At 41.0% G+C, this 14,589-nt stretch overlaps 3 protein-coding genes across 4 annotated transcripts in view; 2 read left to right on the plus strand and 1 right to left on the minus strand.

Annotated features, from left to right (window-relative positions):
- Nucleotides 1-8,043, minus strand: part of LOC139445050 (mdm2-binding protein-like) — a 31,620-nt gene extending 23,577 nt beyond the window's left edge. Inside the window, exons 1-2 of the mRNA XM_071226119.1 lie at nucleotides 7,817-8,043; nucleotides 3,126-3,256 (exon numbers count right to left, since the gene is read on the minus strand). Of these exons, the coding sequence (XP_071082220.1) occupies nucleotides 3,126-3,256; nucleotides 7,817-7,925 (240 nt within the window). The 5' untranslated portion in view covers nucleotides 7,926-8,043. The remainder of the gene's footprint in view (nucleotides 1-3,125; nucleotides 3,257-7,816) is intronic.
- Nucleotides 8,044-8,236: 193 nt separating this feature from the next.
- On the plus strand, nucleotides 8,237-13,001 carry LOC139445057 (ankyrin repeat domain-containing protein 50-like). 2 transcript variants are annotated; one of them, XR_011651856.1, is made up of 3 exons: nucleotides 8,237-8,293; nucleotides 9,679-10,998; nucleotides 12,637-13,001. XR_011651856.1 is itself a non-coding variant. In XM_071226133.1 (2 exons), the coding sequence occupies exon 2, from the start codon at nucleotides 9,858-9,860 to the stop codon at nucleotides 10,920-10,922; it is 1,065 nt and encodes a 354-aa protein (XP_071082234.1). In that variant the 5' UTR covers nucleotides 8,237-8,293; nucleotides 9,679-9,857; the 3' UTR covers nucleotides 10,923-11,117. The 2 variants fall into 2 exon arrangements, 1 of the variants encoding a protein (XP_071082234.1); XM_071226133.1 differs by lacking the exon at nucleotides 12,637-13,001 and having other exon boundaries at nucleotides 9,679-11,117.
- Nucleotides 12,705-13,763, plus strand: LOC139444667 (serine/threonine-protein phosphatase 6 regulatory ankyrin repeat subunit C-like). The gene has a single exon (XM_071225599.1). It carries the CDS (start codon nucleotides 12,705-12,707, stop codon nucleotides 13,761-13,763), a length of 1,059 nt encoding a protein of 352 aa, XP_071081700.1.
- Nucleotides 13,764-14,589: the final 826 nt, after the last annotated feature.

The following is a 14,589-nucleotide window of genomic DNA, read 5'->3' on the forward strand; positions in this document are numbered from 1 at the left end:
CAGGTACAGGTAACGTTACACACATCTATCCTGAGGTGCAGGTACAGGTAACTTTACACATATCTATGCTGAGCTGCAGGTACAGGTAACGTTACACACATCTATCCTGAGGTGCAGGTACAGGTAACTTTACACATATCTATCCTGAGCTGCAGGTACAGGTAACGTTACACACATCTATCCTGAGGTGCAGGTACAGGTAACGTTACACACATATATCCTGAGGTGCAGGTACAGGTAACGTTACACACATATGTCCTGAGGTGCAGAGGGTGTACCCCCCTTTTCCAGGTCACCTTGACTGTGTCAATGTCAGATCATGTCTGTTTACTGAATATACTCAACATATCAATGTCATGGTCTTCATGTCTGTTTACTGAATATACTCAACATATCAATGTCATGGTCTTCATGTCCGTCTACTGAATATACTCAACATATCAATGTCATGGTCTTCGTGTCTGTCTACTGAATATACTCAACATATCAATGTCATGGTCTTCATGTCTGTCTACTGAATATACTCAACATATCAGTGTGATGGTCTTCATGTCTGTTTACTGAATATACTCAACATATCAATGTCATGGTCTTCATGTCTGTCTACTGAGTATACTCAACATATCAATGTCATGGTCTTCATGTCTGTCTACTGAATATACTCAACATATCAGTGTCATGGTCTTCATGTCTGTCTACTGAATATACTCAACATATCAGTGTCATGGTCTTCATGTCTGTCTACTGAATATACTCAACATATCAATGTCATGGTCTTCATGTCTGTCTACTGAATATACTCAACATATCAGTGTGATGGTCTTCATGTCTGTCTACTGAATATACTCAACATATCAGTGTGATGGTCTTCATGTCTGTCTACTGAATATACTCAACATATCAATGTCATGGTCTTCATGTCTGTCTACTGAATATACTCAACATATCAATGTCATGGTCTTCATGTCTGTCTACTGAATATACTCAACATATCAGTGTGATGGTCTTCATGTCTGTCTACTGAATATACTCAACATATCAGTGTGATGGTCTTCATGTCTGTCTACTGAATATACTCAACATATCAGTGTGATGGTCTTCATGTCTGTCTACTGAATATACTCAACATATCAATGTCATGGTCTTCATGTCTGTCTAATGAATATACTCAACATATCAGTGTCATGGTCTTCATGTCTGTCTACTGAATATACTCAACATATCAGTGTGATGGTCTTCATGTCTGTCTACTGAATATACTCAACATATCAATGTCATGGTCTTCATGTCTGTCTACTGAATATACTCAACATATCAATGTGATGGTCTTCATGTCTGTCTACTGAATATACTCAACATATCAATGTCATGGTCTTCATGTCTGTCTAATGAATATACTCAACATATCAGTGTCATGGTCTTCATGTCTGTCTACTGAATATACTCAACATATCAGTGTGATGGTCTTCATGTCTGTCTACTGAATATACTCAACATATCAATGTCATGGTCTTCATGTCTGTCTAATGAATATACTCAACATATCAGTGTCATGGTCTTCATGTCTGTCTACTGAATATACTCAACATATCAGTGTGATGGTCTTCATGTCTGTCTACTGAATATACTCACCATATCAATGTCATGGTCTTCATGTCTGTCTACTGAATATACTCAACATATCAATGTCATGGTCTTCATGTCTGTCTACTGAATATACTCAACATATCAGTGTCATGGTCTTCATGTCTGTCTAATGAATATACTCAACATATCAGTGTCATGGTCTTCATGTCTGTCTACTGAATATACTCAACATATCAATGTCATGGTCTTCATCTCTGTCTACTGAATATACTCAACATATCAATGTCAAGTTCTTTATGCCTCTAGCTACAATTAAGTAAACTTTTCAGTTTACAAAATTCCAATGGCAGCTACAAGAGTTCATTTTAGTGAACCTGTCCATAAGACCCTACTTTTAAATGTGGAAAGCTTTCAATTTTGAAAATTTCAAAAATGATGTCATGGTAAAGAAAGAAGTAAGGTGTTTCTGAACAGCTGAATATACAATTGTGTCTACTATATGGATACTTGTGTCTAAAGCAACCATATATAGTTGAAACAGACTATTTTGACTTTGAAGGCCAAGGTCACAACTTTTCATTTTTGGAGGAAGGTACAAAAAAACATTAGTTTTGAGTGAGTGAGTGAGTGAGTTGAGTTTAATGCCACTTTGAACAGCATTCCAGCGTGTCAGCTTAATGTGGGAGGAAAGCCCGAAGTGATGCAGGTCTCAGATGTTTACCACTTCGGTGAAACCCACAAGCACGGGTATGGTGCTGACAAACCTAGAAACATAACCAGGTCAAACCGAGATTCGAACTCACAATCATAGGTACCTGGCGTGCCCAAGGGGGATACAGCTAATTGCAGCATGTAAAACAAAAAATGGGGTCAATCAAAACAATACTTCCCCAGTTGTTCCGAGAATGTAAAAGATTAGCAAAACTATTGTATCCAATTATTTGGTGCTAGTCTTGCAAAATAATCTGCAGTTCAACTTCTTCCATGCAACATTCGGTACAGGTACTAGTACCTATATCATACAGACTGAACTAACGAGTCTATGCATAGTCCAATCAAAATCGCATAACGAACAAGACATCCCGTTCGTAAACAACATGTATTTCAACGTGCAGATTTCAGTCAACTGCAGGATTTGCAAAGCATGTGTACGCTCAACTGGGAATCGTCAGACATTTTTGGTATTTTTTTTCATGTTTTTAAGATGCACAAGTGATTTGATGCACTTCCTCAGGTAAGACCCTGTTTTATTACAATACAGATCTTGATTATCGATCAGATCGTCTTGACTATGCGCCACCATTTTGTCTGAAGCAAATGCAAGTAATATAAGAGATGGAAACTTATTAATAATTATTGGGGTCCCTCAGACGAATTGCTTAGGTCAAGATAAAACCCTGCATCCGTATAAGAAGTTCTTGCCAAGTTGTTGTTCACTTGCTTGGACTCCAACATCAAAATTTATACTCTTACTATGTTATCTTACAATGCATTAACCATTGTTAACTAAGAATTGTGAGATAACTGTCTGTATTTACCTCTGCTGTCTTGAACAGGTTGTCTGTGCACAGGACTTGAGCAAGTGGTGAATTGAGACACTTTTCACCTGTGCTCTGTTTCTTCACCATGTGTTCCAGGCATTGATGAATAGTATCAACAGCTCCAGGATCTGAAATATACTCACTTATGTTCAGTGTATGAATGAGTGAGTGAGTTTGGTTAAACGCCACTTTTAACAGTATTCCAGTTATATCGCGGCGTGTCAGCTTAATATGGGAGGAAAGCCCGAAGTGATGCAGGTCCGAGACGTTTACCACTTCGGTGAAACCCACGAGCACGGGTATGGTGCTGACAAACCTAGAAACATAATCGGGGCAAACCGGGATTCGAACCCACGATCATAGGTTTCTGGAGTGCCCAAGGGACGCAACTCTGCACAGCGAATCGCGGCGCCTTAGACGACTGGGCCACCCGTGCCCCCTGCTTAGTGTATGAATGGCCTTAGGCACAAACACAAAGAATGCACACTGGTACAGAGTATTAAATACATAGCACATTATCACATTATCACATAAGCATGCATAGTATTGCTGGGACCAATGTCATAGCGACTGATTTGGGACAACCATTGTCTGAATGAACACTAAATTCAGACAATGGTTGTCATAAATCAGTTGCTATGACACAAGTCCTAATTTACTGCCTAGGTCTCAAGCGTTGGGTACAAAATGGCCAATCAGGAAGGGTTTTACCGGGGCTATGGCAAAAACTATTTAGATACACGTCTAACATGATCTGATCATGCTTACACTGAACATTGCTCGTGAATAAAACAGGAAATGGCGTGTGGGCATGGTATTTTTTGTTAAAAGTAATTATGTTAATTTTTATTTCATTTCTTTACAAAATTGAACTGTGAAATGAAAGAGTTCCACTTTCGCTAAACAACTTCCTGTTGTAAACCCAAGCGGCATTATTCAGTGATTTCCGTTGACTATCTTATAGACGAGATGTTCAAGATTGCATGAAATCCATTTGAATGTACTCGTTTCTTTCAGTGTTTTGATGGAATATTTTGTATGCCTTGCGTTTGAATGTAATATACAAATATATTACAGGTATATTACAAATATTACATAGGTCATGTGTTTCAAAAGGAAGTGGTTAATCGTGCTGACTAGCAGACGATCACTATTTGTCAAAATGGAAGTCTAAAAAAAGCCTACTGCTGTAACTTCTAATTAAGGTGGGGACTCGGGTGGCCCAGTCGCCTTAGGCGAGAGATCCGCTGTGCATAGTTGCGTCCCTTTGGCATGCCAGAAACCTATGGTTGTGGTGGGTTTAAATCCTGGTTCGCCCCGATTATGTTTCTAGGTTTGTCAGCACCATACCCGTGCTCATGGGTTTCACCGAAGTGGTAAATGTCTAAGACCTCCCATATTAAGCTGACATGCCGTGATATAACTGGAACACTGTTAAAAGCGGTGTTAAACCCAACTCACTCACTCACTCTAATAAAGTGAGTGAGTGGGTGAGTATGGTTTTATGCCGCTTTTAGCAGTATTCCAGCAATATCACGGTGGGGGACACCACAAATGGGCTTCATTGTACCCATGTCGGGAATCGAACCCCGGGTCTTTGGCATGACGAGCAAACGCTTTAACCATTAGGCTACCCGACTGCCCCCTCTAATAAAGTTACTGCAGACAAGGAACAAGGTAAGCAGCATATATTGCTGCATGCTAATATTAACATTAAAATAAGCATTCCTGAGAAGCAAAACTTGAATGCAGACATGACTGACACATGTGATAGTACAGATGAACCAAAGCCACAATTATCTAAACATAAGTCAACACGAGATATCCCCAGTAACTGGCCTCTTCCAAAGTACAAATCGTGGTTAATATGTGACAGGGAGAAAAAACATTTTTTTTCAAAATTTGCAAGGAGAAGAGTCAACCAGCTGGAAAAGAGGGAATAACAAAACAATTCTTTAAAGGTCCAAGGAGTTCCAGAACCAACAAACTTGAAACACATTTATTTCACTCGTATTCAACGTAATAAGTGCCCCACTCTCATAAGCACCCAAGGTGATATTTGCTAATATTTTGGTTAGTGAACAATCCCAATTAGCACCCCTTCCGATTGATCAATGTACACAAGACTTATTTATTCGTGTATAATATGCACTAATGTGTTATATGCACCCTTAATTATGGGCAATTGAATTCTGGAAAAATATATCTGTCGTACATAAACATTTCAGACCGTCATTTACAATCTTTCAAATCTTGTCTTTTTCCCCAAAATAATTCTAGAGCCCCCTATTTGTAATTTTGAAGCGCCCTGGGCGCTTATTACATGTATTATTTTGATCTAATGGATTAACTGCCTTTTGTTATAATTATTGGGTAACATAGACAAGGCACACCTAAATTAAAATGGGACACCTGACAAACAGGTCCAGAGCTCTAGCTGGGGCACACCTGATTTTCTTTCTAGTTACGAGCCCTGCTGAAAACATATACAGGATATCAAAGTCGGAAGGAATGAGTGCATAGTCAGAAAGAAATTAGACATGAACATGATGAAGTGCAACATAGTGTTTAGTGTCATGAAACATGATATCATGTGTCTAACCACAGGTCTGGCCCTGCCCCAGCAAATAGCTTAAATTCATGGCATACATCACTAACTGGCAGTTAAAGGTTTTCGGAGTTACGTTGAAAACATCAAGAGATGTCCCATCTTCCCGAGGCAAGAGAGTTAATTGACTTTAAAAGACCAGTTTCCATCCTTGCAGAACTAGGCTGGAATTCCTGGGCTCGATCGTAGCGCCATCAGTGGCTATTTCTAGTTAAGTCCCTTCTATGCCTCTCTGATGGACCAATCAGATACCATCTCTTGTATCACTTGTATTTGCTTCAAACAAAATGGCAGCGCCCAGTCAAGACGATCTGATCTATAATCAAGATCTATATTGTGATAAAACGAGTCTCACATCGCGAAGTGCATCAAATCACGTGAGCACCATGATAAAAAACATTAAAAGAACTAGAAAATATCTGTTGACAACAAGTTGGCAGTGCGAATGTTTTGCAAATCCTGCAATCGACCGAAAATCTGCATGACAGTTTACGAACCAGATTTCGATTGGACTATGCATATACTCGTTACAAAGTTCGGCAAGGGTGGAAACTGGTCTTTTATAGTCAGTTAAGTCACTCACCTCGGGAAGATGGAGACGTCCAAGTACCTTCATTTTTACTGTTTATATTGACGGAAAGTTTGAATGTTGTTTTACTGTAATCAGCAACATTGTACTTAATTTCCAGCTGCTGAGTATTGGCTGCCTGTAAATTATCAAGTCTGAGCCACATAAACAAGTACATGCAGTTTAATGCTGTAGGAGCAGCATCCCTCTTCACTGGGGTACACTGCCACGCACTCAACCAAGTCACTGAGCATGACGACACATCCCAATTAAGGATTGTAACACAAGTACAATGATCAGGTGGTTACCATGGTTACAGTCGAACATAACTACTGATAACTTGTTCTTATTATTAACTATTAAAATATACTTATATATTGTAAAGGTATGAAAGTTCGACCATCTAAGTCAAATATTGTTGGTACATCCAGGGAGAATTCCTTCACCACACAATTTCAATTCACTTGTTGTAAGGGTCCACAATACTTGTTTGTAACTGAGAACTCCATGCCTATATTTCCCATACTGTAAATCTTGAAATTAACGAGAGCATGAATTAATTGCAAAAAATGCTAGTGGACTTCACTCGCATTAATTAACTGAATCGCACTTATGTCTCCAAAATGACTATCAACAATAAGACAGCCTCACTGCACACTTAGAATAGCGGAAATACCAACTTGAATATAAACACAAACACAGCAGTTGTAGGGGGAGAGGTGAGGTGAAATTGGATTAACGTCGCGTCCAAGATTATTGCACTTATATAGCGACGTGCATGCACGTGTGTGTGTGTGTGTGGCTGCTTGTACTAGTCCGGACTGATGCCGATTTATAGTGCTAGCTCACTGACATACCATGCCGAAGTTTAACATGGATACCCCACTCAGACACAGTATACTGACTCCGAGCTGACCAGTCCTTGTTTTAGCCCCCTTATCCCGAGCGACAGACAGGGTAACAACAAGTACCATCTTTTAATGTCTTTTGGTATGACGCGGAAGAGGATCGAACCCCGGACCTTCCGGGCGGACGCTCTACCACTAGACCACGGAGGCGGTCCACAGCAGTTGTAACAAGTAAAGAGTACTACCCACTCGTGTCAAGCTTGTTGACACCTTATCTGCATACCAACCAGTGAACTGTTGTTGGTTTAATTATTTTATTGCCTTTGAACTTACTTAATGCCAGTCAACCGAGTAAACATATAAACTGTGTGTTTGTTTTTTTTGTGTTTTTTTTATAATAAGTCGCATTTTTTGCTAGGGGTCAGCAGTGGCATTAATTTGGAGACACATTAATTTCCAAATTCACTGTATTTGTGGTAAAACTGTGAATAGCTGTTGCATAGTGAATTTCATTTAACACATATAACCCTGACATAGATTCAATGATACCTGTATATATAAACTGCCGTGGTTAACTGGGCATGTGACCGGCACGTGAAATTATACGAGTGCCTTACACACACTGACACACACAATGACACTGTCAACATTTAGTAACACGTACCTGATGTTTTCGCAATAAACAATATATATGCCATCACCCCTACAATGACAATATTAGCCCGTTCTTCTGATAAATGGTAGTGAATTCGCCGATCATCGCGACCGTGCATGAACTATTAACAACATTCTCTGATGTTCTCAGACAACATTGGATATGTTTTGAAAACGGCGCTGGAAGGGGTATTACCAAAGTTGTACGGGAAATTCCACATGAGACGAAGAAAAAGATGGATCGTGAAAGTTACGAAACGTTGTATTCTTAACACATAAACGTTACATACGACAATTTCGTTTGTTATATCAGAATACACGTGTTGTAGTATATGACAATAAGATATTTTTCACACCTTAGTGTATTTTTCGACGGAAATATGTCACAGTTGTACGTGTTCATGACGGAGCAGTTACTTCCCTTGATTATTGCTTCGATCGACGATATTGCGACATTTCCGTACGCTGTTCACTGCGAAAAATTCAGGTATGGGTTGTCCTTTGACATAACACTGTTCGTGCCATTTGTATATATGATACCAGACATGGACAGACATAGATGTGTATATCTGAGAGCATCCGTGCTCATTCTACACTATTTCCGCCTTGCGATGTCTACCATGGTCAGGCGAGAATGTAATCCCTAAGCAGAGACCATATATATATATATATATATATATATACAAGCTAGGTGTATAGTGTATACACTTACCAACATTTTCTTGACATTAATTTATAACATGGTGTCATGGATTGTTGACAATACAAGGAGGTACTGATTCTCATATATGTAATATTTAGTTTGTCATCACGTGAGCTTTGCTAGCTGTGACATGACCCCTTGGGCATATATTGAAGGAAGCGACATTAAAATCCTAAACATCGCTATATTTATGTCCACTTGTATGACAGCGGAGAGAAAGTGGTATCGGTTTCTTTGTTTGTTGTTTAACGCCACACTCAGCAATATTCCAGCTATATGACGGCGGTCTGTGAATAATCGAGTCTGAACCAGATAATCCAGTGATTGATAACATATAAGCATCGATCCACGCAATTGTGATACAATGACATGCATCAACCAAGTTAGCGAGCATGACCACCCGATCCCGTTAGTCGCCTCTTACGACCAGCATAGTCGCCTTTTACGGAGAGCATGGTTCGCAGAAGACCTATATATTCTACCCCGGATCTTCACGGGTATGGTATCGGTAACAAGGTTGCTTGAATGTAATCAGACAAGACGCCCCATCCACATTAATTGTAATCGAAAAGTTCAAAGTGTCAAGTGATTTAATTCTCCTAAATAATGAAGACACCACACAGGTACCCATTCTTCTTCCTAAATGTCCTGATCCCTTATTGTTGAGATAAGATAACACTTTAAAACAAATATATTATCCGGAAGACAACTTGGTTTACATCAGCACAAGGTATCAGCTTATTGATAAAAATACATACAAGTAAATGAGAGCATCACAAACGTATTTAACATGACACGTGGCACCAGCGAATAAATACTCATGAGGAAAATTTATTTTTATCACAAAATGTTAAATTGTTATAAAACCTGGTACTAGGTAGTTAGTATGAATGAATTCCAGCCCTGTTTGTTCTCAAGCCCAGTCGACGGCCAAAAGTAAGAAATTAATACTCCGAATGTAAAGCATGCGAGATATCGCATATTTTGTTTTTTGCTTTATTAACCATTTACAGTTCACAAATATACTATTCTCTAACTGTCGACAGTTTACTAATTTTAGCTTTTGTGCTAAATGTTTGAGTGCTGGCAGATTCACCAGACGACCTTTTCCCACCATATAGTGTTAATTTGACAGGGCTGTTTCAACTTTTTGTTTTCTTTTTTTTCAGAGGGTAATGGCACCGTGACACTAGTGACACTGGCTAGTATTTCGATCGTATTGCCAGTCATGTACTGAGCTGTGTAGGGGTAGATTCATAGACCAAGGGCCACGTCATTGATTCTTTATGGAGACTAACGAGGATTAAATGCTAGACTAGGGTCTTTTTAGGTATCATCCCCTTTCGTTATGGAACCAGTTTGTTCGAATGAAACAAACTCTAACTCCCCTTGCAAGCCTGATTGTGACTTGCTCGTCAGCAGAGTGAAGTCCTCTGACACGAAAGGAGTGCGTGAATGGCTGGAAACATGGAAACAGATTCCTGACCTTTGCAGATTTTTCCTAGCTTGTAAACCGGATATCGTCTGCTCAGCAGCAGAGGCGGGAAGCCTGGAGATAATCGACCTGCTGGTTTTGCATGGATTTAAAGTTTATTGTACTTCTGTACACGCAGCAGCGTGTAGAGGTCATCTAAAGGTCATCCAGAAACTTGTCGATGAATTGGATCTTTCTGTTGATAGTGAGGACGCTGAAGGTCGCACACCATTAATGTGGTCCGTATATTGGGGACATGTCGACATTGTGGCGTATCTGTTGTCAAGAGGCGCGTGTGTAGATTATGTTATGAAAGATATTGGGGTGACGTCTTTGTTTATTGCTGCACATCTGGGGTATACCAAAATCGCACGACAACTGTTGGACGCAGGAGCGGACGTCAATAAGATCGTTGGACCAGTTGGTTGTGCCTTCAACAAAGCCGTGTCAGTAAACAAGATTGATATGGCTAAATTACTTGTTGAAAAAGGCGCCAAAATTGACATTCCAACGGATCATGGACAGAACGCTTTCTACCTGGCGCTAGTAATGAATCCAGATGTTGAAATGGTAAAGTTTCTTCTGGAGATTAACTTCCCATTGAATGAACCTAATGACAGGGGTCATACTGCTGTCTTTGAAGGGCTGTGCACAGCCCCCTGCATTGAGGTTCTCCTTTGGGTACATCTTGTGGTTCAGTCCGGGTACCGTGTTACCAAGAAAGACTACGAAAAGGCACGTGCTAGATTTGCAAACACTGAGGGCAAGCTGGTTTTCGAACAGCTGAAGACGTATATGGTAAACACAAGGACCCTCCAACAACTGTGTTCGTTTAAGATACGCCAGGTTCTTGGTGTCAGTCCATCACCCCGAGTGCGTCGTCTTCCTATTCCAGCAAGTTTGAAAGATTACATTGAACTGAAACATTTGACGTCGTAAGACTGTGGGTTATGCGCGTGGTTAAAGTTCTTTGTTTTGTCTTCCTGTGTCTGATGATGATGTTAAATATGCTTGGGTTAGTTCCATACAATATAATATGATACGTGATGAACCAAGTGATGATTTTCTTTGTTTGATGATGCACAATATTATTGCTACGCAACGATAACCTGTAAATAATCGAGTCTTGACCAGACAGTCTAGATGTTGATTTTGTGGGGAAGGTTCTCATGATAATTTGTCCCAGATATTATTTGTAAAAATAATTATGCCTCAGACTGTGGAAAAGACGTTGAGTCGTTGACAGCCATAAACATATTTTTAATAGCATATATTGAGGCTTATAGGTTTCATTGAAACAATATGTGGTTTAGCAGATATAGCTGAATCATACCTCGTCTCTTGACAAAACTACATTACACCATTCCCCAAGAATATCAAATGGTCAGTCCGTTACTATATCAGGACAGGGAAGGGGCGGTGGGCTAGCCTAGTGTTGAAGCGTTCGCCCGTCACCCCGAAGACCCGGGTTCGATTCCCCACAGTGCCTAAAGCCTATTTCTGGTGTCCCCAGCCGTGATGTTGCTGTAATATTGGCACGAAACAAACCTACTCACTCACCAGGACAGACACGGTCCTCGGTACCTCATACTTGTTGCAAGAACAGTTAACTGAGGTTAGGGTATTTACACTGTATGACCCAAGAGCAGTTAACTGAGGTTAGGGTATTTACACTGTATGACCCAAGAGCAGTTAACTGAGGTTAGGGTATTTACACTGTATGACCCAAGAGCAGTTAACTGAGGTTAGGGTATTTACACTGTATGACCCAAGAGCAGTTAACTGAGGTTAGGGTATTTACACTGTATGACCCGCTTGGTAGTGTGGCGTGCTGACCGAATTGATTTGCAGCTCGCCACGTGATTTAGAATTGAGGGTACATTGAGTACGCACATCCTTATTAGGGACCTTCCCTTAGTGTCTTTACGATCGCTGTTCTTAATTGTCCATATCACATAATAATGACTGCGAGCGATCAATAACTTAACACGAGTGATGGTTAATCTATATGAGAAACATATTGATGTCAGGTTTGTTTTGTGCCGGTAAACGTCCAAATATTGGATGTACGCCAACAAATTTTCAACACGTCTACTGTTTATTACCGATTTTGTGGGGAGGGTTGAGTAGCTGTGGGACGTTAGCGTTCGTCAATAAGATTGTGTCTGTCGGGGGGGGGGGGGGTGGGTGGGTGGGTGGGGGGGGGGGGGGGTGGGGGGGGGGGGGGACCTGGAACATTGTACCCATTTTGGGTATCTGACCCGTGACGAGCGTTAGCTTTAACCACCAGCTTCCCCACCTCTCCACTAAGGTTGTACCTGGCGTAGGACTCAGGTATTCCAGGCCTTTATGTAGTTTATTTTGGTAAGCCACACTGGGTAGCTGCAGAGTGTATGTGTAAGCCCTTGTCACCAGGAGAATCAAAGGTGCCCGAAAGCCTGTTGAAACAATGAATAGCCTACTTTGGTGTCATCGTCCTCCCTTGGTTGGTATCGATGCTCATACCATCGATCACTAGCTTCCCTAGCTGTGTCAAATGTGACTCGTCCACACACATTAACGCGCTCACTCTCGACAAAGAGCCAAGGGCACTGTAATGTTATTCTGTCCTCAAAACAGGGTACTTCATTCAAACTTGTTTCTATCTTTTCAGATGCATGCCCAGACAGACATAGGTAACTGCTTGTATGAATCGAGACAAACTATACAGATTTATGAAATATGACTGCTGTTCGCGATTGTCATGTATATGAGACCTTGATAGAGTGTATCAAAACTAAGGATTTGAATTCGGTGGAGAAGTTGCTTGACTCCACAACCGAGAAACTCCAAGCTATCAAAAGTTTTCCACCATCGTTACCGGACCCACTCTGCACTGCAGCGGAAGTCGAAGACGACGCCATCTTTAATTTGTTGTTGTTATCGGGGTTTGACCCAGATCGGTTTGCCTCAAACGACGAAAGAGGTAATGTGATACGCCTGAAACCCATTCACATCGCAGCTTGTCGAGGCAATGTTAACATCGTCAGAAGGTTGGTAGATTACCATGGAGTTTCCGTCGACTCGCCCGATAGCAAAGGCAAGACGCCATTGTTATGGGCGGTGTATCGTCACAGTAAGAATGTGGCGCAGTACCTCATTTCCCATGGTGCTAATGTGAATCAGAAAGACACTTCTGGTTTGACCCCACTGTACATGTCGATAGGCAAATTCCATAGCCTGGACACCTTCAAGATGCTGATTAAGTCTGGTGGCGATATAAACGTGAAGGTTCGTTCTAGATGCTTGTTTTACAAGGCAGCCGTCATTGGAAGGCTGGACAAGGCCAGGATACTCTACGATCATGGAATAGACCTCAGTGAAGTGTGTGTTGATTTGTGGATGAGGATCAGTATCATTCTGATAAAGCTTCTAATTGAAATTAATCTGCCGCTTGTCAATCCCAATGACAAAGACACCTCGCCACTTGAGATGGGTCTGGAGAGGACTGTGCCAAGCGGGAGCACTCTGGCATGGCTGCAGCTGCTGGTTTCGGCAGGTCATCCGGTCACTGGAGCGGCATTGGATATAGTCAGTGACAGGTATTCAGGCGACTATGCGGAATCCATACAGAGACACATACAGTACTTTGTCTCAAATCCCAGGACTCTTCAGGAATTGTGTTGTTTCAAAATCCGGGAGATTCTAGGTGTTCGCCTTCCTCAACAAGCTGATTATCTCCCCTTGCCACCGGCAATGAGGCGATATGTTCGCTTGGAAAACCTTTACAGAACACTTTGAGGGAGTGAGTGCGTATCGTTTTACGCCGCTTTTAGCAATATTCAAGCAATATAACGGCGGAGGACACCAGAAATGGGCTCAACACATTGTACCCATCTGGGGAATCGATCCCTGGTCTTCTACGTGACGGGCGACCGCTTTAACCACTAGGTTACCCCAGTGCCCAACACAACACTTCAAGCAAGATGATATGATTTTATGAATATGCCTGGTTGAGATGAGGACGACTTATTCAACATTTTAAACAGGCGTGCAATTTGTCCACTAGCTATTCTGCAAGTTAAAACATACTCATAGATAAGACAGTATTCCTTGTGGTAGCTTATTACCTAACTCCATACCTTCTCAATACAACATCCAACTAACCAATCAGATCATTTGTGACCAACTTGAGTTATTCCGGGACAAGCCGAATAGCGACTCGTGCTCCTCTCGTGACCATTTTTTGCGACTGGGTCCCGTCTTAGCGCAAACGGGCACAGTTAAAAGAATTGTCAAATCGTTGCAATGATTCACGATTATTTTTCCCATGTCACATATCGTCCATATGCTCATTGGACTTACGGTATTTATACAGTATGATTGAACATATTTAACTGTATATAGGGTATATTTTAAGATGCAAGACAAGTAAAATGGAAAATTATTCCTGAGGGATTCATAGACCGAAGTACTTGAAGTCATACGCTCATTCTGATTGGTTTCTCGTGTTTTCGGACATAACATTCATCGAGTCTTCTTGCAGGTTGTGGAAATGGGCGAGTGGTGACGAATGATATCAGATCTGAAGTGTAACCTTCACTATAAACCTATCGTGGATAATGAC

This window comes from Haliotis cracherodii, unplaced genomic scaffold (genome assembly GCF_022045235.1).
Source record: "Haliotis cracherodii isolate W230 unplaced genomic scaffold, xgHalCrac1.p SCAF_10, whole genome shotgun sequence".
Classification (NCBI taxonomy): Eukaryota; Metazoa; Mollusca; class Gastropoda; order Lepetellida; family Haliotidae; genus Haliotis; species Haliotis cracherodii.